This window comes from Dinoponera quadriceps, unplaced genomic scaffold, assembly GCF_001313825.1.
Source record: "Dinoponera quadriceps isolate SergipeBrazil2010 unplaced genomic scaffold, ASM131382v1 scaffold616, whole genome shotgun sequence".
In the NCBI taxonomy this organism is placed as follows: Eukaryota; Metazoa; Arthropoda; class Insecta; order Hymenoptera; family Formicidae; genus Dinoponera; species Dinoponera quadriceps.
Window position 1 is genome coordinate 2,675,036 of NW_014555184.1, and position 22,327 is coordinate 2,697,362.

Consider the following 22,327-nt stretch of genomic DNA (forward strand, 5'->3'; position numbering starts at 1 on the left):
TTTTGAATAATAATGACTGCCGATTTTGTCGATCCAATTGCTTTTTTTCTCAGCATACTTTTTACCGCGCAAATACTTTTATTCAAAAATAATTAATTAATTGAGCATTAGTCGAGGAAAGTTATTAAGTATTCCTTAATCACGAAAAAAATGTTGAAACTATATGCTCACATACGCACACACGTGGGCCACGTTATCCTGTCCTGCCTCAATAAGTGTTAAATGTCCGCTTCTGTCCGGACAGATCTCGCCTGCGGATCTCCCGTCGCGCCTACAAAGCGACTTTCGACGGGCGGGCTCATAAATTTCTACATTAGCATTTGGAGGCGTGTGCGTTATGGCATCGCGGGAAGTTCAATTTGGACGGCTTTGTTCCAGCAGTTGATACAGCTGGTGGCGGACTCTGGCACGGCGCGATTAGACGGGGATTACGTTCGAAGAGAAAGAGAAAGACACGAAAATTTCCGTGCCGGCTGACGCCTCGTGTTTGTTCGCTCGAGAACGGGACGGACGACGAGACGGGATGACGAGGAATCCTCTCGTTACCGGCTCTTCGCTGTGAAATCGTATCAAATCCTTACGGCGACAAAGTCGAGACGAAGTCGCCGCGACCGTCGATCTAACGTACGCGCACACGGCGACGCGTTTGTAATCCCGATCCGCTCGGGATCGGTCGACGATGACAACTACGATGAAAACGACGACGCGTTCTGGTGCTTATGCAAACGAACCCACATTCGTATCGTCATTGTGGCCACGTATGACGAAGTTGCGGTGCGGTATTATCGGACGATAAGGAATACACGGTGCTTCATTATAGCCGGTTGCATACCAACAACGTACAAATACGTCGTTTAACGTCAGAGATTTTCGAGGAATGCGGGATTCGCTCGGGCCCGTGATCAATTCTTATCTTACACACGTCCGCGAGGAACGTAATGTACATAATATATGGGTGCTTTCGAAAAGCGGGAACATAGCGTAATGCAGCACGATGTATAGCGGTCTCGTACGTTCACAACGCTAGACTGACCGTAATTGATCGTTCCGCGCGTGTAACTCGCGTTACTTTTACGTCGCTTCGTTGACGCGTGTTAATTTCTCCTCGGGTAAACTTGCTGTCGTAAGATAAATGATTCTCCGATGAACGCTCCACGCGAGGATATAAATGTACGCGCGACACAGCAATTAATACGAAATGAACCGACGATGACGTCGATGATGATTTTATTATCGTCCGCGCGAACGCTTGTCTTTTGTACAAGCAAGAGAGAGAGAGAGAGAGAGAGAGACGATTTGTGTATGAAGAATAATTGCGAAAGAGCAGAGAGAGAAAATTATGATATGATATTTATTTATTAGATACACGCATATACAGCATTTGTTAATTGACAAAATCTCTCGTAGTATTTGAGGAAGAAACAGTCGATAGTATGAATCAATGCACAAATTAATCAATGCAACGCTAAGTTAATGAAACGTGAAATTTCAGCATTAAGAAATTTCACATACCGTGGAAAATTTCGGTAGCTCGCCATATGCGAATAATTAGCATATGGCGCGAAGCATGTCAGCGGAGGATTTGGCACGTTGCTCGTTCTCGGTATGACGGATCTTTTCAGCACATTCTAGCAATCCAAAACACTTGGGATATAATCAAGGTATTTCGACTGTTGTTATATTGATAATATTTTAATTAATATTTCAATGATACGCCCACATTTCTTTTGATCCAATTATCTCTCGTCAAGAGGAAAAATATTCAGATTTTTGCGAAAATATCTGTTAATTTTCGACAGTCAGAATTTGTTCGATAGGACAATAGGTAAAGTGATTTTAATATTTTCCCAACAATTATTTACAAGTCAGAATCAGATTCAGCAGATCAAAAATCACTAAAGAACATACGGTTATTACTTGCCACTCCGGAGGCCAAAATCGGATTTTACCCATTGTTCTTTCGTTACAATGTCTGTGAACATAATTTTCTTTTTTTAATGAATTGTATAATAGATGGATTGTGGAAACACTAAAAAATGGCAGGACGATTTAATAATACAGATTTCTTTTATCTTTATGTTACTAAAAATATCCGTGACATTAAGTTCATTAAGTCCGCCATTGTTACATCGCACTTTTAATTACAGTAAATTGATAAACGATAACAGCTTTGGAACGTTCGCGCTGTGCCTCCGATCTTTTTGATCCAGGTGGTCCGCAAGCGAACGTGTAAGCAAGTCGTCGTAAGTCTCGTTTTGAAGGGACGACGCCGAAAAAGTGTCTCGAACTCGATCCGGGATAATTGGGAACCTCGCTTTCCTTTACCTCCCTGTAATAATCGGCGCATTTAGTAGTGACGTAAGCAAAGGCAGATGTGCTTGTGTCATCATGGCTTTTGATGATGGATGAAATTAGTCTGCTTTCCACTGAGTGTGCCAGATTACCGACGCGTTGATGATGTCGCATTTTTACAGCATTCACCGCGCAACACTTCGCCACTTTTCCCCTTCTGGGCGGCGCGATGTATACATGCGACGAAATATCTTCTAAAACTCGTTGAAAACACACCTTGACTGTCTTGATAAAAATCCTTAAACCCACAATTTAATATCTTACAAATGGACCTATCAGATTAGTTCGGTAATCTTTTCCCCTAGAATACAAATTTAATACATTGTTATATTTCTACTTGAAAAATGTCTCGTTTATATTAAATATCATATAATACAGTCATATCAAATTTCTTTTTGGATATAATTGTATATTTAAGTAGACATTGTATCGGACTGTTCGATAAGTTCGTGAGAATGTTTATAAAAAATTCCAAACCGACAAATCCAAAGCCTAGCTGCTCAAAAGCTATAAAAGTATCGGCTTTGAATTTCTCGTAAAGACCCCTGCGAACTTATCGAGCAATCCATCGAGTTGTTCGTAATCATATGTGAATCATATCCGGTTATTCGGTGTCGCGGGAACAAATTTCGAAACGCGCTATATCGTTAGTACTCGAATCGACGCGGGATCCGTGGCATCAACGAACGGATTCGCGAGTCACACACGTTTGTTCGTCCCACTTGCGAGGATAACACAATCTGTTGCGTTCGATTTCTATGCAGGCGACACTATCCGTATCGGGCGACCCACAAACTTGCAACCGCGGATTGTTGCGCACACAGGTGACACCCGCAGAGTGTTTCGTTTAAAGGCGCTTTCTGCGGGACCGCAACGGAGAAGTATGTACGGTACGCGAGGAGAAGACGCGCCGCACAGGTGGCACTGCAGCGAAAGAACCACCTGCATGCACCGCGGCTTCGCACCGCGGCGAATGCACGCGCCTGTCCGTTCGCAATCATTCGCCGCATAATCGCAGTTGCAAACGGCGCTCAGCCCGAAGGTTGCAGGTTTGCAATCAGGTACCTTTTCGGCCTAGTAGTACGTGCGTGCACGTTGCTCTCGTAGACCACCCAAAACTCACTCGATTCCAACTACGTCGTAATCCTTGTGGGAAATATCGCGACGTGTGACTTTTCTTGAAGGATGAAAACATAGATGAAACATAGAGATAATAGAAAAATTGTGGTATCGCGAGCGTGAAAAGAGAGCTTCGTTAATGTGACCGATTTTCTATAATCCGGAGACCGGAGGAATGCATACGAATAAATTATTTGGCGTTGCGACTCTGTGAGAAAAGAAATTTCAATTATCTTGAATATTTTCCGATTTATCCGGAACAAAGTTTAGGATATTCCATAATGCTCGCGCACTTCCTCTACCTTCGTATTAGCATTTAATCGCTAATACTCGACGCATCGTTATGCGTATCAGATACCACCGATGTAAAACCTCTTCAATCTTTTCGGCTGATTCTATGGTAACGGGCGATAAAAAGCTGCAGCGGCCGCTCTCGCACATTTGACTCGTGCTCTTCGTTTTTGTCTTCTTCCGCGGCACTCCCTTCAATTTCATGCCTTAATTATGCCCGAGCCGCGATCTAATGACATCCTTGACGTAACGATTTACGAGACGGCGTCGTAATGACGCGTAATGCCGTGCGTTCGTCGACGATGTCCGCGCGCCGCGTTTCGAGAGCACGGGGGAGAGCGCGTCGCGTTTATAAATTAATCCACGAGTCGCGGCTAGCGTTACGAGATGGTGACTAATGCGAGTGTTTAGCGGCACGAGACCATCCTCGAAACACAAGATTACGAGTTCGAGCGGGAGATGCCCCCCTCCCCCCCTCTCCTTAATGAGCTCCCATCGCGTCCGCCGCTTCTTACCGCCGTTGCTTCTTCTTCTTCTTCTACGGAGTGAAGAGAGTCAGCCGGCAGGTAGTTTTTCGGTGGAATAAAGAGTGAAACAGGTGCGGCCGGCGCGAGCGAGCGAGACCGAAGGAACCATCTAGACACACGCGGGTTTATCTACACTGATTTATCAGGAGAAACAAATTGTCCGCGATAATTCACCTGTTGCCCGGCCGGGCAACCGCCCTCGCGCTCCCTCCTTAAAAATTCGTTCGGGTTCGCTGGAACAAATAAGCCGATCATACCTCCAGCTGGAAGACCTCGGGGGAGAGATCACCGATACTCGCTCGAGTACTCGGTACTTGGGTATTATCGTGTATCTTGTCTTGTCGTCCTCCACCTTACGCGTCGATCGCGTTTCAATTTCGTGCGAGACGTCACGTCGCAACATTATTTGGAGAATCAACGAACGCAAAGTGCGCGTCGTTACCAGATGGATAAAACCAAAATACTAATTTGTTTTTACACTTTAAAGCCCTCTGTTGAATGAAAATTTATGCGTACGGTTGCAAACCAGCAGTACTTCTCTATTAAGATATACGATAATCTCATGAAAATTATTACATATTTCCTCGCGAATAATTACTTTTTAAGATGTTCGACACTTGTAAAAATTAGTTCCCAAAATACCCATGATACTTTCATAGAGATGATCGAAGAAATCAAATGAAGGAGGGACATATGCGAGGTCAGTCGACGCCGCTGAAGCAAGAATACCGGCTTAATGGAACGGTCAACGGTTACGGAAGTACCGGAGCGCGCGGAGTGTCGAGAAATCTTTCGGCTGCCAGGTTCGGAAATCATAATAACACACTCTCGAACTTTTATGCGCTTTACGACCGGCAGAAGGCGGCAGCCGCAATCCCCTTTAATATATAATCTTCAGCATTACCGTTTCGTCAGGCCTGAAAAATGGACCGACGCGATGCTCTTAAGAATCCCCATATGGAAACTTGAACGAAATTCGCACGCATTGATACCCAAAGTGCGTGCGTGGCCGCGTGCGTGATCTAAATAAAATTCACTCGCGGAACGACAAACCGCTGCTATAATGCAGAAATAACTCGACGACGGACCGTCATTAAATTATTATTAAAAATACCCGCCTCGATCGATCAAATCTTTCCAAGAGAATCGAGTCAATAGCATCGCAAAAGGAGCCGCGTTACATTATTAAATTAGAATATAACGAAAATGATCAGTCCTTAATCAGCTTTTTGTGAGTCCTTATTATGCAAAAGTCCTAAATTTCATGATATTCGATGGCGTTTGCAGAGTTGTTTTAATATATTATTATTTGTTTAAATCTTTTACACATTTTTATGTACGCAGAGTACAATCTACTCGAGCCTTGAGAATGCTTTCAACTCTCTTTAAAAAATTATATCAATTTTACAGTAGTCTCCGCTATTCTCTCTTTATAATCGCAGCGCATTACCGATGTGTCTAATCGTAAAATTATCGTGAATATTCAAATACTTTAGTCTTCATTCGATATTAATCGTTTAATTACGTGGGAAATTAAACGTGGTGCAGAACAGGAAGAGGAGGAGGGGCGCTAAATTGAACTTAAAATGTGAGCGCCGATTCGCAAGTGTGACGCGCCTCAAAGTTAAGAAATAGGCAATTATCCGGTTTATAACGTGCGTTTTTCTTCATTAAGAGAATCCGCAGCAAACCCACGTAAAATATAATTTACGCAACTTTCTTCAGATCGAACGTTAAAAACCGCAACGCGCAAGCGTAAAGCGCAATTAATAACGTATAAAAGGTACGGGGCCGAAGATGGGCATAACTTAACACGGTGATCATTTTAATTCGATAATTGACATTTTACGCTTTGCCGACGGCGTACAAAGTGGACTCTTATAATTGGGACTACTATAAATTTCTTTATTACATCGAAACAAATGTATCTGGCGATAAAGTGTCGCTTAAAGCACGCTCTGCGTTTAGCGATATCATAATTAATTACGGTATTAATTTGTAATTAATTACAAATTGTGCACGCGTACTGTAATAAATGTTAATAATTCTCCCTCCGTAGATATCATATCATATTTCGTGCGATGCGCGCGCGCTCGAAATACAATAGTAATCTAAGCCGTCGAAAATTCGCGCGCGCTCGGTCACACGGCTGATTGATAAAACTGATCCCCGATCGTCATTAAACCGGTTTTCGGTTTCAAACGCTCGCGTTACCCCGATGACTCCGCAAGACCCAGTTTCGTGAAGCTCACGGCAAGCTTGCACGTCCACTTCCGCCGGCTGATCAGATATACGGGGAGAAGCGAGGAAAACCGGCACCGTCCGCGTTCGCTCGCCCGCTCGCTCGCGATGCATCGAGGCGCGCAGGTTGTTGTTGCATCGACGGGGACGTGCGTGCCTGTTATATCTACCTGGTATACCTACGATCGTGTGCGCGCTCAGGCCACGGCGATGAGAGATCGTCGTCTGGAAATTGCACAGGCAACCCCGACGTGTGCGTCTTAAACTGGGCCAAGTGTATGATAATAAATAATTCGCGCGCCTTACCTGATCCGGTTTAATGCACAGCACTCTCGTACGTCCATAAACGCGCGTATACCGTCGTTAAGTGCACGCATGTACAGAGCGTTTCCAAAGCTGCCGGTACCCTCTTCGTTTCACCCTTCGGCTTGCCTAGCGGTGTCTATCGGGCTCTACGTGCCAGCAGAATCTCGACACTTTCGTGGAACGAGAGATTTCTCGGCTCATATTTCATGGATAAACAAGAAACAAGAAAACCAATCCTGCCGAGATCTCGAATTTGTCATCCATTACTATACGTTGAAAAAAAGAAAACTGAAAAATTGTATCACTGATACTATACTACCACTTACTAGAAAAGTTTACCCGACTACGATACTTTTACTATGATGTTCAGTTATGATATTATAGTTACAAATGCTATATATTTTTCTCTCGGTGTAATAAACTATAGAAACGCGAGATTACGACATAGATATCATTCGTGCGGAATTTAATTCACGGAAGTTGCCTCGGATCTCTCGGCGATATCGTTACACAAATATACCGAGAATTTATTCCCCGACAATAACGTTTCAAAGTGTCGCAGTTTTTCAATAATTCACGTAATGAACTCCGCTGGGAGCGTCGCTAGATGATAAACGAAATTCCACTTCGATGGACTAGTGGAGGGTCGGCAATTAGTTGAAGGTAAAGTCAACTCAGATGATACGATATGCCGATATTCGACCCTATTCCAGTTATAGATATTATCAGAATAATATGTAGACAAGGATTTCAAACGGATTAGAACTTAGCCCTCAAACTGCCAGCAATGCGAACCCCGAGAGCCATATTTACACGCATTCACATATTCCCTTTCCTCTTTATAACATCATCGGTATCTTTCATTTTTCAAAATACTCATATACAGGCCCCTTTTAGAAGCCAAATTAACCAACTCCATTTTTTTGTTAATTTCTTAATTTTACTACCAGAGCGCATGATTAACGTTTAACGTTTAATTTTCCAAAACTAACAAATTAGAAAGATAAATTAAAATTGTCGAGATATTTTGCAAATTTTAATTTACGGAAAATGAATTTCTTAAATTTTGCAAAAATTTTAATTTGCCTCTTCCAAAATAAGATTTATAAAACACGAAGTTGATTATTTTGACTCTCAAGGGATTCGCTTGAAAAATTATTCAACGGGCAAATTTGATACTCTCTCGCCGCTAACAATCGGAGACCGCTTTGGAAGCGACCTATAGAAACGCACTCGGGTATTTATTTACACACATATATAAATCTATGTGCACGCAATGCACACGCACGACTCCCGGTATCCACGCGCGATCACGAGCGCATGATGCGTGCATGTACATACGTTTTCAGCTGTCTCCCAAGTCTGTTCAAGCATATCTCAAGAGAAAGGGAGACCTCAGGAGAAGGCAGGGAGGACACGAGAGAGATATCGGTAAGACACTCCGTCCTGCACGACACTTATTTTTATGCCTGCTCATTTGCACCCGCTTATGGTCGGGCACGTGCTACCCGGATCGATGAAGCGCGTTCCGTTGTGTAACGCTTCGCAAGTTGTAAAAATACTCGACGCGCGTCGGTCGCGATTCTTATTCTAAATCCTTTCTTAAGACTTTCGCTACCAGCGTCGCGCATGTGTCACGCAACGGTGTCTGACGAGAGATCAGACCGGCGCGTCATATATGTGCACAGGGAAAAAGATTTCTTTCGATTTAATGAAACTTCTTTAATTGAAACAAATTTGCCTCGTGGAATCGGACATACGGACGAATGTTTGATTCAACAAACAGGATTGTTTGGTTCCTCGAATCATAAATATTTTGACGTCAAATAAAATATTCTTTTTTGTATTTTTATTAAAAATTACCACTACTTATTACGAGCAATAAATTATTTGAAAGAAGTGATACTATATTAGAAAAAAATATGAAAATACTTCTTTCCTTCAGTTCTATAATAGTAAGGTTATCATTGTTTTAATTATAATGGTTTCAACCTTATGTGTACATGTGGAGGGTTAAAAATCGTGTAATAATAAAAATGATCAATCTAGAGAGTGGTACCGGCGTACACATGACCGCCGACTGGACGAGGGAGAGCGATTCGGCGTAGGATTCGCTCGCCGATCGGCCTTCGATCGGTCCGCTTGGCCCTCTTTCACTTCGTGCTTACGCGGATCATAAGCGCGAATCGGCCGGAGGGCACCGTGTTTAGCCGCGAGAACCGCGGTAACGTCGCTTAAGAGGCTCAAACGCGCCGTAACGGCGGTACGACGCATCGCAAATTTAAAATTACGCTGACGACTCACTCCGGCGGCCGCGCGCGATAAGCATCATTTTCGCCGGGAAAAAAAAAAACTGGCCCGAACGGCACCACGGCGCTGGCCGATAAACCGCGATAAACCGTAAATTAATGATCCCTCCGCGGGACGTTGGATGACGGTAGATTATAATTTTATCCCCGCGAAGCGAGAAAAGATGCACGGGGCTCTCTCGGTGTCGTAATATTGATTTCGATCGCGGGCCGCGACGATCCGCGTCCGCCGAAAGCGTATTCGCGCCGCGTATGCGAACGACACTTGTCGTACATGAAAAATCAGGTGTTTCTGAGAAATTATATCGCAAATTAACTATTTCTTAAGATATCTGTACAGAAAACAAAAGTTTCTTTGGATTTAGTATACGTGTTTGTTTGACTTGGATTTGTTCAATATAAAAACGTAACTTAACATTGAATATAATTTCGTTGGAATGAAAATGTTATTTCACCAGAGTAAACCATGTTGTGTGTTTGATAGAGAAAAAGATATATATATATTTAGAGGAAATATTTCGTTTTCACAAAAAAAAAATTATTTCATTATATATTAAATATTGTTCCACTGAAACAACGAAATTTCTTAATATTTTTCTAACATAATAATGTTATTTCTTTCAAATAACTTATTGCTTGTGACAACACTTATGTTTGGGTAAAAATGCAAAACGAATACGTACGCATATGACGTAAAGATATTTATCGTTTAAGAAAGCAAATAATCCTGTTTATTTAATCAAACATTCGTTCGTTTGTTCCATTCTAAAAGACACATTTGTCGTAATTAAAGAAATTTTATTAAGTGCACAAAAATCTTTTTCTCTATGCATGAAATATCCACATACAGCCAAGATGGTTTCAGATATTCGCCTAACTATCGACGACTGAAAGAATCACGAATCTTTCATTCGTCCTCCAGAAAAGTACGTGCGCTTTCCTCGCAACCGCACCCGCGTCTCTTCCCCTAAATTTCCGCACTGGAATAAGTCATGCGAAGTAACGAGGAATACTTGAACGATAAATAAAACTCCGTCGCACCTGCGTCGCTCCGCCGTGGCGTGATAGCCGCTCTCATTACACCTCTCGGCAATTCGTATTTCTGGAGAACTGTATACGCGCGCGACTTCTACAGAGACGCGATATCTTTAATCAAACAAAAGAGGATACCGAGACCCGATGACTCGGACTTTTCCCGACTAAAAGAACGTCGGACAGCTGGCGCAAGGTGCCCCCTTTCAGCGTTCCTGCCGAAAGTCCGTTCGTTGGGCGCAACCTTGCACTCCTTCCACCGGCCACGTGCCGACCGTACCCCCGAGCTCACCGGGCGTAAAAAGCTCGTCACCCGGTGCTTCACAGACGAGTCCAGCGATGATGCCCAGACGATTCAAGTTTGCTTTATCTGTCCCCTCAAGTAACGCGCGCGAACGTATCAGTTTTATTCCTATAGTGTCCGCACACCGGAAAAAGGCTTCCCTTGGATTTAGTATCTATGTTTATGTTTGACTCTTGGATTTGTTTAATATAAACAATATAATTTAACATCAAATTTCACTTTGTCTGAATAATAAACGTTGTTGTTCCGCTAAACGCTTGTTGTTTGACCAAAAAAATAATATTATTTAGAAGAAATATTTTTGTTCGTTAAAAAAATGATTTTATTATGTATTAAATATTGTTTCATTGAAACGAAAAAAGTTCTTTAATGTTTTTCTAATATAGTACTTTTTTTCAAATAATTTATTGCTCGTAACAACTATTGTAATATTTGGATGAAAATATAAAAACAAAACATTTTATTTTACGTAAAGATATTTATTATTCGAGGAATCAAGCAATCTTGTTTGTTGAATCGAATATTCGTTTGTTTGTTCTATTTCAAAAGATAAATTGATTTCAATTAAGGAATTTTATTAAATCTAAAGAAATTTTTCTCTGTGTGTAAAAACGGATAAACAATGTGTTTCTTTTTAACGTTGTACGACGATTGTGAAATATGAGTAGTGGAAAACTAGGAATGGGAATAAATGAATTTCACGCGACGATGAGTCGGTTTGAAGAAGACGAAATAAAAATTACAAGCGAATTTCATCCGCAATCTGTTTTAATTGTTTTCATATTCTGTTCTTTTTATTTTCATCAAAGAACCTTACTATCGTTTGATTGATGTAAATGTTACTATATCATAAAGTTACTATTGCTTCGTGTTCAGATAGTTGAAAATCGATTGAGATTCAGTCTTAGTCTGCTTTTACTTCCGATGCATCCTTTTTGATTTATTTATCTTTAATGATGAACAAATTCAACATGAGCTAAATTTTTTCATATCAGCATAACGAGACAATATTGTGTCTGCAATGTGCTATGTATAGTTGTAAAGTGGCGCTAACGAGTACAGAAGTTTGTTGATATTCTAGAGATCTCTTTCTTATCGGCAGTTAGTCTAAAAGTTTTGCATCTGTTTACTCACAGACGGTAATATACCGAAAGTGGATATTACCTGTGGTTTTCATTGAGATACGTAAGATGCCTTCCAGAATGCTGATTCGGGAATTTTTGTATAAACGGTTAGCGGATGAAATATGAAAAAAATTCAAGGAAAAATAGAGAGTGATAGTTGATTGCTCTGATAGAAACGCATTTGCGTTTGATATCGCAACATACGTAATATCATATATTACGTTGGCTAATAATAATCGCTTTTCTCTAATAATTGAAAGATTTACACATAATGCATCAGATGCGAGATTATATTTAAATCACCGACGAACATTTCGCCGACACCGAATTCGGTTTACGATACGACGGCGACTGTCGTCGCGAACATGTCGGGACACGATCGGGCGCGCACGGCGGGATAACGCAACATGCGTCGCTTACCGTACCGGGTAGCCCTTTGACGACGGGATTCTTTCTCTTTTTTAACTTAGTTTTATGGTCCCGACCACCGGTGCCGCGTTCCGAGTCGAGTTTCCCACCGGATGCCTCGGTTCTCAGACGGGAAGTCTCTGTTTTTCCCGAAAGTTACGAGGGGGAACAGTGGCAATTTTTCAGCGCACTTACCGTCGCCAGGCGATCGGTCGTTTCCCCGCGTCTCCCTGGGCCTCCATCATGAGATTTGTGCCAGGACGTCTCCACCAGCTTACTCCTCCGTCAGCAACTTCTCCAAGGTCCCCTCGTCTGCATAGTTATCTGTTTTTTTTCCGAATGTCCGTCCTCTCGCTTCCCGCGTCGCCATATTACTCCGCGCCTTTCCTTCTTCTTCCGATTTCAAACGTTCTCCCCCCTCCACGACGCTTCCCGATTCGCTGACGGCCCCCGCCAATCACAACCGCCCCTCGCATGTGTGTTCGTTTTAGTCTGCGGTATCCCTTTTCTTTCGGTCAGTCGCGCTCCTTTACGCGGCTGAACCTCCGGTTGCAACAGAACGATATTTAACAGATAACAGAACGATCGTTGCGAGCGTGGAACATGCTTTTTGCCCTCACAACCATACCATGGAGTTTCCGAACGCAGCCTGATAAATGTCCCGAAGCAGTTTAGCCAACTTCAGAGCTTGACCCACCGCGTCCAGTCTGGGCTGGTGTTGATTCAGTCGAGAGTTCGTGATATCGGATGGGTCTCTTACGCGGGGTACTGTGCAGGACGGGGTAGTAAACGTCAAAATGAGAGCACCCTCGTGATAACTCTCGCGTGCAGTGGGAAGTGCGACAACAATAACAACGACGACGAGGACGAGAAGGACCGGTGGTACGTCGTGCGGCAACGTCCGATGTCCCGCGACAGGCACCCACGCTGACAGGAAACTGCCCGAGACCAGCCGAATCGCTCTCCTCTGTTGATATCGCCTGGCGGTCCAGGAAAGCAACGAAAGTATGTACACGTATTCTCCATGACTTGTCACTCCTACGTTTCGCAATCGAAACGCGCTTGTCCCCCGCAGCGAAGCATGCTTCGCGTCCCGTAGCCTTTTCTTGTTCGGTGCGAAACATTCGGAGACAGATCGCGAGACCGCCAGCGAGAAACGTTTACGAGCCACTTGAAACCTTCCGATTACGATCGTGTACTATGTTTACTTTGCCAAGATCTCGTGTGTCACGTACTTGCTCATTAGAGCTCTCAGCGGACACTTCCACCTGTTTGTCGTGAGGAAGAGTGTGCGATTTATTGTAGTCTTCTATATAAGTTAACAGCTTTTAGTATGGATAAGAAGTTTGAAAATGAGAGGATAGAGATGTATAAAAGCACAAAGTAGGTATCATATCGTGGAGCGATATATTCATGAGAGATCGGGTTCTTTATTTATTACATGTCTATATTACATTGGGCAAGTACCACTTAACGCTCGCAAGGATGCGAGCCTCGTTCTATCTTTGTTTAGCGTCCAGTGAGGAACGAAGAGCGGTATTCACGTCCTTACGAGCGTTAACTGGAGTCTCCCTATTGTATATCATAACTTGATTCTACACGAGCTATGCAAAACGATGATTATGTTTACACGGTAACGTGTAATCTGTCTTAGTAACTAGCCGTAATTAGTGGACTCTTGTATCCTACTGGTACATTTTTTCAGATCTAGATATATACTCCAATCAAATGAGAAAGTTCACTAACTACGGTTGTTATTAACAAGTTGACGCTCTTGAGCAACCTTATTCAAGTGTATTATCCCCTTTATTCGATGATTATATATATATATATATATATATATATATATATAATCATCGAATAAAGGGGATAATACACTTGAATAAGGTTGCTCAAGAGCGTCAACTTGTTAATAACAACCGTAGTTAGTGAACTTTCTCATTTGATTGGAGTATATATCTAGATCTGAAAAAATGTACCAGTAGGATACAAGAGTCCACTAATTACGGCTAGTTACTAAGACAGATTACACGTTACCGTGTAAACATAATCATCGTTTTGCATAGCTCGTGTAGAATCAAGTTATGATATACAATAGGGAGACTCCAGTTAACGCTCGTAAGGACGTGAATACCGCTCTTCGTTCCTCACTGGACGCTAAACAAAGATAGAACGAGGCTCGCATCCNACATACACATATCATCTTGTCACTATAGGGAAAGCACAACATTAAGGGGCCTGCTGCAGGCACATTTGAGACCTGCGGTGGTTGGTGAATGGTGTTGCAGATAGATTCCGTGTGGGGCTGGGCGTCACCCCCGCTGCGCCTCCAGCTAGCCGGGGGGACCAGGGGTGCCTCGGGGAGAGCGGCTGCGGGTGCCCCATCCTCGCAGAGGATGGGCGAGATAGTCGTAGAACGCGCTCCCTCCCCAGCACGCCTCAGTCATACCTCGGAAAAGCACCCACGTGCGACGCTAACCGAGCTCAATGGTCTCCGCCGTCATCGAGAACTCTGCGACGTTGTTCTCAATGTTGGCACCAGAAAGATATTCGCCCACCGTGTCATCCTCTCAGCATGTAGCCCATACTTCAGGCAAGGATACGAGCGATGCTCTTGTTCAGCGATAATATTAGTCCGTGTGATCTCAGGTCTGCTCTTTTCCGGAGGATTTCCCGAACTGCTGTACACTGGTGCAATGAGTCCAAGTGAAACAAGCTATATTTAATTCTCTCTGACTTACTGCACCAACTCAAGAAGCTCTTTGGAAAAGAACAAATCTCTGATTTCTTACTTATTTCTGAGAGAGAGAGAGAGAGAGAGAGAGGCTGCTACATATAGACATTGGAATGACCGGAGGAACTTTTCTGACTTTAGGGCAATGTTTACTGGGGAGCTGGCGGAATCTAGACAAACTGAAGTAACAATACGCGATATAGACGAGATGGCCATGGAACTACTCATAGACTTCTGTTACACTTCTCACATTATCGTCGAAGAAGCAAATGTTCAAACTCTCCTTCCAGCAGCGTGCCTTCTTCAATTAGCAGAAATTCAAGATATATGTTGCGAATTTCTCAAGCGCCAATTAGATCCGTCGAATTGCTTGGGTATTCGTGCGTTCGCGGATACCCACTCGTGCCGCGAACTTCTGCGCATTGCCGATAAATTTACTCAGCATAATTTCCAAGAGGTACGCGCGCCACGAGAGGAGATCGCATTTGTGTCAACCCTGCTATCCAGTCACTTAAGTCACCTTTTCTCTTGACTTTTCTTCACAGTCACGAAAAAATTCAGCATCGTCCAAAACAGATCACTGTAGTTACTTTTTCTCTCGAGCTGCCGTTAAATTTATAAAATACAAGCGTTCTACGTAGATTTTTGTCGTTTGCTGCCGATTATTGTTCGCTCCCTGAGTAATCGGTTTATTGCCTCAGCATCCGTACTTGTATCGTTCATGCCCTTGGTCTTGTTATGAACCTTCAAACCGTACTGTGAAAGAACTCGTTGTATGTTAAATTATTCAATGACAAACCTAGGAAAATAAGAGTAAGCCCGAATCTACAATAGTAGTAAATTATATAATAAGCTTTAATCACTATTGATTATTTTTCTATAATACGACAGTGATTGATCGATTTGCTTACTGCTTACGTTTTAAAGCAAGGTTATAGACGAGAGCTAGGTGTAATTGTTTTACTTGAATAATCTCAGTTACTCTCAGAATTTGACAAGAAAGTCAGTATTTTGATGTCTGGGAGCTCTGACTTTCAGTCACTTTCTGCCAAGAAGCGAACACTATTTCACCTTTTTTGTTCCGGTGACTGGGTGGTAGACTGACTTCAGTTACATAAGATCAAAAATATCTCCCTCGTTCGCTAGGTGATGGAGAGCGAGGAATTTCTGTTGCTACCTGTCGGCCAATTGGTGGACATCATCTCGTCGGACGAATTGAACGTGCGCACGGAGGAGCAGGTGTTCAGCGCCGTGATGAATTGGGTGAAGTACAACGTTACCGAGAGACGACAGCATCTGTCTCAAGTTCTGCAACACGTGAGACTACCATTGCTCAGCCCGAAGTTCTTAGTCGGCACCGTCGGCTCCGATCTGTTGGTTCGTTCCGACGACGCTTGCAGAGACCTGGTGGACGAGGCGAAGAATTACCTGCTTCTGCCGCAAGAGAGGCCGTTGATGCAGGGACCCAGAACGAGACCCAGGAAACCCACGAGACGAGGGGAGGTGTTGTTCGCCGTCGGCGGGTGGTGCTCGGGCGATGCCATCGCCAGCGTCGAGCGATTCGATCCCAACACCGCCGACTGGAAGATGGTCGCGCCGATGAGCAAACGAAGGTGCGGAGTGGGCGTAGCGGTATTGAACGACCTGCTGTACGCGGTCGGCGGTCACGACGGCCAGAGCTACTTGAATAGCATCGAGCGATACGACCCACAAACGAATCAATGGTCTTGTGATGTAGCCCCGACAACTTCCTGCAGGACCAGCGTCGGTGTCGCGGTTTTGGATGGATTTCTGTACGCGGTTGGTGGCCAGGACGGAGTGCAATGCCTTAATCATGTGGAAAGGCAAGTACTTGAGTCGGTGCGACGTTAATTACCCATCGAATGCTTCTCGTCGTCTAGATGTTTAGGCTCTCGTTGCTCGCTCGCTCTGGTCGCTATAGTCGTGATTTCACATCACACGAAGCATCCTTCATTTCGCAGGTACGACCCTAAGGAAAACAAATGGTCTAAAGTGTCGCCGATGACCACCAGAAGATTGGGAGTAGCCGTTGCTGTGCTCGGAGGTTATTTATATGCCATCGGCGGGTCTGATGGGCAGTCACCCCTCAATACCGTAGAGAGATACGATCCAAGGCAAAACAAGTGGACCCAGGTGTCCCCAATGTCTACGAGACGTAAACATCTAGGCTGTGCTGTATTTAATAATCTAATTTATGCTGTGGGAGGACGAGACGACTGTATGGAACTGTCCAGTGCGGAACGTTATAATCCTCATACGAATTCCTGGAGCCCCATAGTAGCGATGACATCTAGGAGAAGCGGGGTAAGCTCCGCCGTACTTATCTCGGGATCGTTCTCAAATAGAACGGCGCATGACGAGGATCGGAAGACTTTGTCTTGAAACAACTTCGTTGTTGGATGAATTTCAGGTGGGTCTAGCGGTAGTGAACGGTCAATTGTACGCGGTAGGCGGATTCGACGGGACTGCGTATCTGAAAACAATTGAAGTATACGATCCGGAACAGAACCAATGGAAGCTGTGCGGCTGTATGAATTACAGGAGGCTCGGCGGAGGCGTGGGAGTAATGCGAGCTCCACAAACCGAAAACTACATTTGGTAGCTCAGGCCCCCCTCTTCAGCCCAAACGGCTGAAACTCCTCTAACTCCTCTCACACCGGTAACGCCAGTTACACCTGTAACCCCTCCCGCCCCCGTATCGGTTCCTGTTGTTATAACTAATACTAGAAAACGCTACCGTCGATCGATGAGCATTATATAAGTAATGTGTATGCATTTTGTAAAAGACTTTGCCTTTCTAAAATTCCGCGAGAGCCGAGTCCCGCGTTTGACACGTTTCACGACGCGTTTTCTCTTTTTCCCTCCTCCCCCCCTTTTTTTTTTAACTTATCACTCCGAGATAACTTTCTCGTTCGATTGAGGCGCACGGATTACGTGTGTACGGTGAAAGAAAGACGCGATAACGTGCTCGAATTACTTTACTGCCGTTACTTTATACATATTTCTTCACATCACCATATATTTCACATCACAGAGACAACTTCGTTGTTATTTTATAGGAATCTCTTCGTGAAGGGCGGGCTCCGATAGCCCACATAAGTGATTGGCTAATTTAAATGTAAAATTTTCGTAATTGGCGGTCCAGCGAAAAGACTCTAGGCGGCCGATGTGAATGGACGTGTGCTGTCGCACGGTGGTCTAACGGAACCCTTCCCTTCGTGAACGCTATACTTGTGTATCTTTATTGTGTTTACGCTATACGAATTCCAGTCGCTTTAGATTTAAGTGTTCATAGGAACCTTCGAGAACGAAGGATCGCTTCGCGTTTATCACGCACAGACACTGAGAACAGCGTTTTCCCATGCGAGAAGAAAGAAAGGCAAATTCTCTTCCCTCGGACGTGTTCGCCAGAAGCATATGTGTTTTTGAAGAGCATTCACAGCTTCCACTCTCTTTCAGTGAATGAGAATCGAAATAAAAGTTCAAGCTTTCAGTTGATAGTCTTAATTTAATTAAGCGGAAAGGTTGCTTTTGCACCTAATATAACGCGAGATTGTAATATAAGACCACTGATTTCTCATAAGAGTAGACTGCTTTTTTAAGTATACGGATACCATGTTCTGTTCATAAGACTGAATGTTAACCAGGAAACATTGAAATACTAAATCGTGATAAACAGTTACAGTCTATATTCTCTTGCAAAGATATATCAAGTCAGTGACACACACACACATATGCACACAACATAAACACACATACACTAGCAGTGTGAAACCCTGCGAATAATTCGAATAGTATCCAACTCATTTGACGCATTTATTATGTTATCAACGATTCACGACAGGTGCAGAGACGCACTTACTCGAGAAAGCAATATATAATGATACTTGAGATTATAAATTATTTAAACGCGATGTTCGACATCTCGTTCCTTCGTGTTGCTGCAAAGATACGCCATTTAACCGACATCCGTTGTATATGTTTAAGTCAACAGAGGAGTAGCCTTATCGTACAAAATGGTGATAGGGATCATTGACAACAACAATCTCATAATGTAACATTTCTTATAATAATGCGATAAGGACAAGTGAAATTGGCTAAGCACGACCAACGTTTCGCTACAACAATGACGGGCTCGATAGCGATTTATTTTCGTGCAAAATCGAACGACGACTGGCACGTAAAAAGAAAAGATTCGGAGATTTTAACGAAAGCGAGAGAGCGTTCACGCGGATCGTCGTTGTTACAGGTATGAGATTGTTGAAGACAGCAAAATGCATGTCTAGCATAAGAACATATTGACGATGTAATGTAATTCTTTCTAAGCAGCTGGCCACACAAAGATGATTATTATTCCGATTTCTCTCTCTCTCTCTCTCTCTCTTTCTCTCTCTCTCTCTCTCTCTCTCTTTCTCTCTTTCTCTCTCGAGTCCTACGAGACAGCTTACTGACGCATTTCTCAATTCACGCGCGGGACTATTGCGAATAGTCCGTTATCGTGGTTAAGTTAAAAAACTCGTGATACCGTAGAGGCAAAGGAAAACATCGTGGATCGTGCTGTTCAGTTAATCAAATTAGACGTTACAAGGGTACAAATTATTGTAATCCACGAACGAAGTTCAAATAAGTGTTCAATACCCAATCCCGATTCTGATTTTCAAGGAAACAGCAGTTAGAGATCTGAAGGATGTAATATTGTTTTCAGAGCGGCAGTTTCGACACGCGCATAGCGCTAGCTGGATTATAATTTTAATCTGCGTCGAAACTCGTACAATAGGCATTGTATCGGACCTTACACACGCCAACGTTTCCCGTAAGTGAGGCACACGAGAAACACCGAAATCTGATTTGCGTTATCAATTTAGCGCGCGTGGAGTAATCCCGGAAACGCAAAGCGTTAATGCAGACATATTGTTTTCCTGTCTTGCTAATCGAGATCAAAAGATTGTTCTGTACAACTGTTCAGTACAAAGGAAGAGTCATAGGATTTCTTTCCTGTTTTTTGTCAATAAATTAAAGAAAGTGCGCATTAGAAGTTTGCGCGAACTATTACGCACGGCGTTCTTGTGTCCTACATCAGCAATACAGGATGTCCCAGAGCTATCCTGTTTCCTGATAAAAAAAAAAGAACGATAACAAATCCGCCGGTGAATATGAGAGGCGATTCTTTTCTTTTCTCCTAAATATATGCAAGGTATTAGGTAAATTTACCAATATAAATTACGATTTTGTGATCATTTTTAGAACTTCTAATTATATAATAACACAGTGAAACAAAATGTCACTTTTTTCTCTCTGAAGTGCGATAGTACATTTACCAGTATAAAAGTTGATGCGATGATTAATACATTTTTAATGACTAATTTTTTAAAATTCTTTTTACAGATTAGAGATTACCTTTTCAGAGGCACTCATCATTTACACACGAAAGTATAATATAACAATTTAATGAAATATACCTATAAAAAAGAAAATTTACATAATATTATTTTTCTTTTTAATATTTACATTTTTATTTCGAGAAATATAATCTGGAAGAAAGAGGAATGCGATATTCTAAATTGGAATAAAGTTTGTTTAAACGCGGCTTGATATAAGATTGAGTTATAAGATTAGAATGATAAGCGAGAATATATAATAAAAGATAATATTTTTCTCAGAAATTTACGTAAGAAAGATGAACTGATCAACGTGTGGGTGCCCGATAGCAAATTTCTAGGGATCCGCGACATCTCTTAGGAAGCTCTGTAAATTCCCTATTCGTTAGCCAATTGGCAGCTTCCACACGCTCTGTCGTGCGACACAAGTGTGGGATACCGGAAGTAAAGTGTGGGGTATCGGAATGGTATGTAACACGAGTTTGTTATGATAACGTAGACGTCGCCGGCTGCTGCATTGCATCGCACGCGCACTTTTCAGTGATTTCATGACATACTTGTTAACATTCCACTTTTACTTAACATAAATTACGATGTTGCTCATCAATTGTGCTCTTTTGTTAAATTTGTTACTTGCGTGGCCCGTCTTCGGTGGTCCCGAGGAAGAGCAAGGAGTAAAATATGCTGACAAATGTGAAGGTAATTTTTATTTATCTCAGAACGAAATAAAATCTGGCGAAACATTATTTCAGAAGAAAATATGCGTGAGATTCACACACAGAATTTGTCTCAACTTAGAGGGATAAGTTACAAAATATATTTTGTGGCTCGTCTAATAAAAATAGGAATATCTGGAGAGAGATGTCAGGAAGAAGAAAGAATGAAGCTTTGTTTAGTTTGAAAGGAACATCAATAAAAACTGTATCAGTTGAAATTGACAGTAAATCCTTTTCACACAGTGTGCAAGGTTGTGGCTACAGAACTTGAGGCCAGATTGGATGAAACAGGAAAGACTCATGATGTACTGGAGATAGGATATTCTGTAGATGATATCGCACCGAAAAAGAAAAAGGATTATAAGAAATCGTAAGTGTCGTATCAAATTAAAGCGATGTCTGCAATTGTTCCAAACTTACGAAGAGGTTTTTGTCCCTAGAGAGCTGCGACTTCTAGAGAGCATGGAAAATGTTTGCGAGCGTATATTGGAATACAACATACACAAAGAACGTACAGATAGTACAAGATTCGCGAAAGGAATGAGCCAGACATTCAAAACACTCCATGGTCTTGTGTAAGACATACTTTGGAACACTGGAGTGTTGTGATATATTCTGTATATTAATAGTTATATGGTTGCAGGGATAGGGGAGTCAAAGTTGAACTGGGTATTCCTCATGAACTGTGGGATAAACCTTCGGTGGAGATCACCACGTTAAAAACACAATGTGAAGACATGCTGGAATCTTATGAAAACGACATTGAAGAATGGTATCACAAACACCAGGGAAATATTCCTTTAACCAGGTGACACTCCATTTAAAACCAGTATTAACTAAGAATATTATTTATGAAAATCAATATGAATATTTGTGCTTGTGCCCTGTTTAGATATCTATGCACTGAGCGTGTATTGAAAGGGCAAAATGATTCTTGCTTGTATGAGAAGAATTACAGCAAGGATACGAAGAAACAAAAGAAAAAAACGAAAAAGGTACCAAGCAATACTGAAAATGCCAAGGAGGACGAAAATATGAAGCAAGAATTATAAAATGACGAGAATAAATTGCGTCAAAGAACAAATTTTTATAGATACCATTTTTATTGCTGGACTAAAGAAAATGTATGGTCTTTCATCCAATAGAACCATCTATATGTATGTGTGTATATATAGATATACACGTAAGTACATATATATATATATAATAAACACAAAACATTGTATATATATACAAAGTTAATCTGTAAATACTAGCATACCACTGTCTATATTTAAATATACATGTGCCATATATACACTGTAATATCAGGAATATTATAATAAACTTCTTTTTATATTTGCTAGAAGATCAATACACAATTGCAAAGCATTACCTATACTATAGTGAAGATAAGCTCAAATATTGTTGTGTATGTTAAAATATATGGAAAATATATCAAAACTAATGAACTTATATTTTCACA

At 42.2% G+C, this 22,327-nt stretch overlaps 3 protein-coding genes across 5 annotated transcripts in view; 2 read left to right on the forward strand and 1 right to left on the reverse strand.

Moving 5' to 3' along the window:
• Nucleotides 1–12,251, reverse strand: part of LOC106743386 (zinc finger protein 629-like) — a gene marked incomplete at its 5' end in the record, with an annotated part of 113,453 nt that extends 101,202 nt beyond the window's left edge. The window contains one exon of the mRNA XM_014617170.1: nt 12,209–12,251. Coding sequence (XP_014472656.1) covers nt 12,209–12,251 — 43 coding nt within the window. The remainder of the gene's footprint in view (nt 1–12,208) is intronic.
• Nucleotides 12,252–12,716: 465 nt separating this feature from the next.
• Nucleotides 12,717–19,820, forward strand: LOC106743351 (kelch-like protein diablo). Of its 3 annotated transcripts, none has more exons than XM_014617114.1 (6): nt 12,717–13,018; nt 14,230–14,606; nt 14,889–15,204; nt 15,894–16,591; nt 16,730–17,072; nt 17,179–19,820. In XM_014617114.1, the coding sequence occupies exons 2-6, from the start codon at nt 14,290–14,292 to the stop codon at nt 17,368–17,370; spliced, it is 1,866 nt and encodes a 621-aa protein (XP_014472600.1). In that variant the 5' UTR covers nt 12,717–13,018; nt 14,230–14,289; the 3' UTR covers nt 17,371–19,820. The 3 variants fall into 3 exon arrangements, with proteins under 3 accessions (XP_014472600.1, XP_014472601.1, XP_014472602.1); XM_014617115.1 differs by having other exon boundaries at nt 14,261–14,606; XM_014617116.1 differs by having other exon boundaries at nt 14,302–14,606.
• A 734-nt stretch (nt 19,821–20,554) lies between these two features.
• Nucleotides 20,555–21,942, forward strand: LOC106743352 (protein canopy homolog 3). The gene is made up of 5 exons (XM_014617117.1): nt 20,555–20,845; nt 21,106–21,232; nt 21,303–21,437; nt 21,506–21,670; nt 21,755–21,942. Exons 1-5 carry the CDS (start codon nt 20,740–20,742, stop codon nt 21,912–21,914), a joined length of 693 nt encoding a protein of 230 aa, XP_014472603.1. The 5' UTR covers nt 20,555–20,739; the 3' UTR covers nt 21,915–21,942.
• Nucleotides 21,943–22,327: the final 385 nt, after the last annotated feature.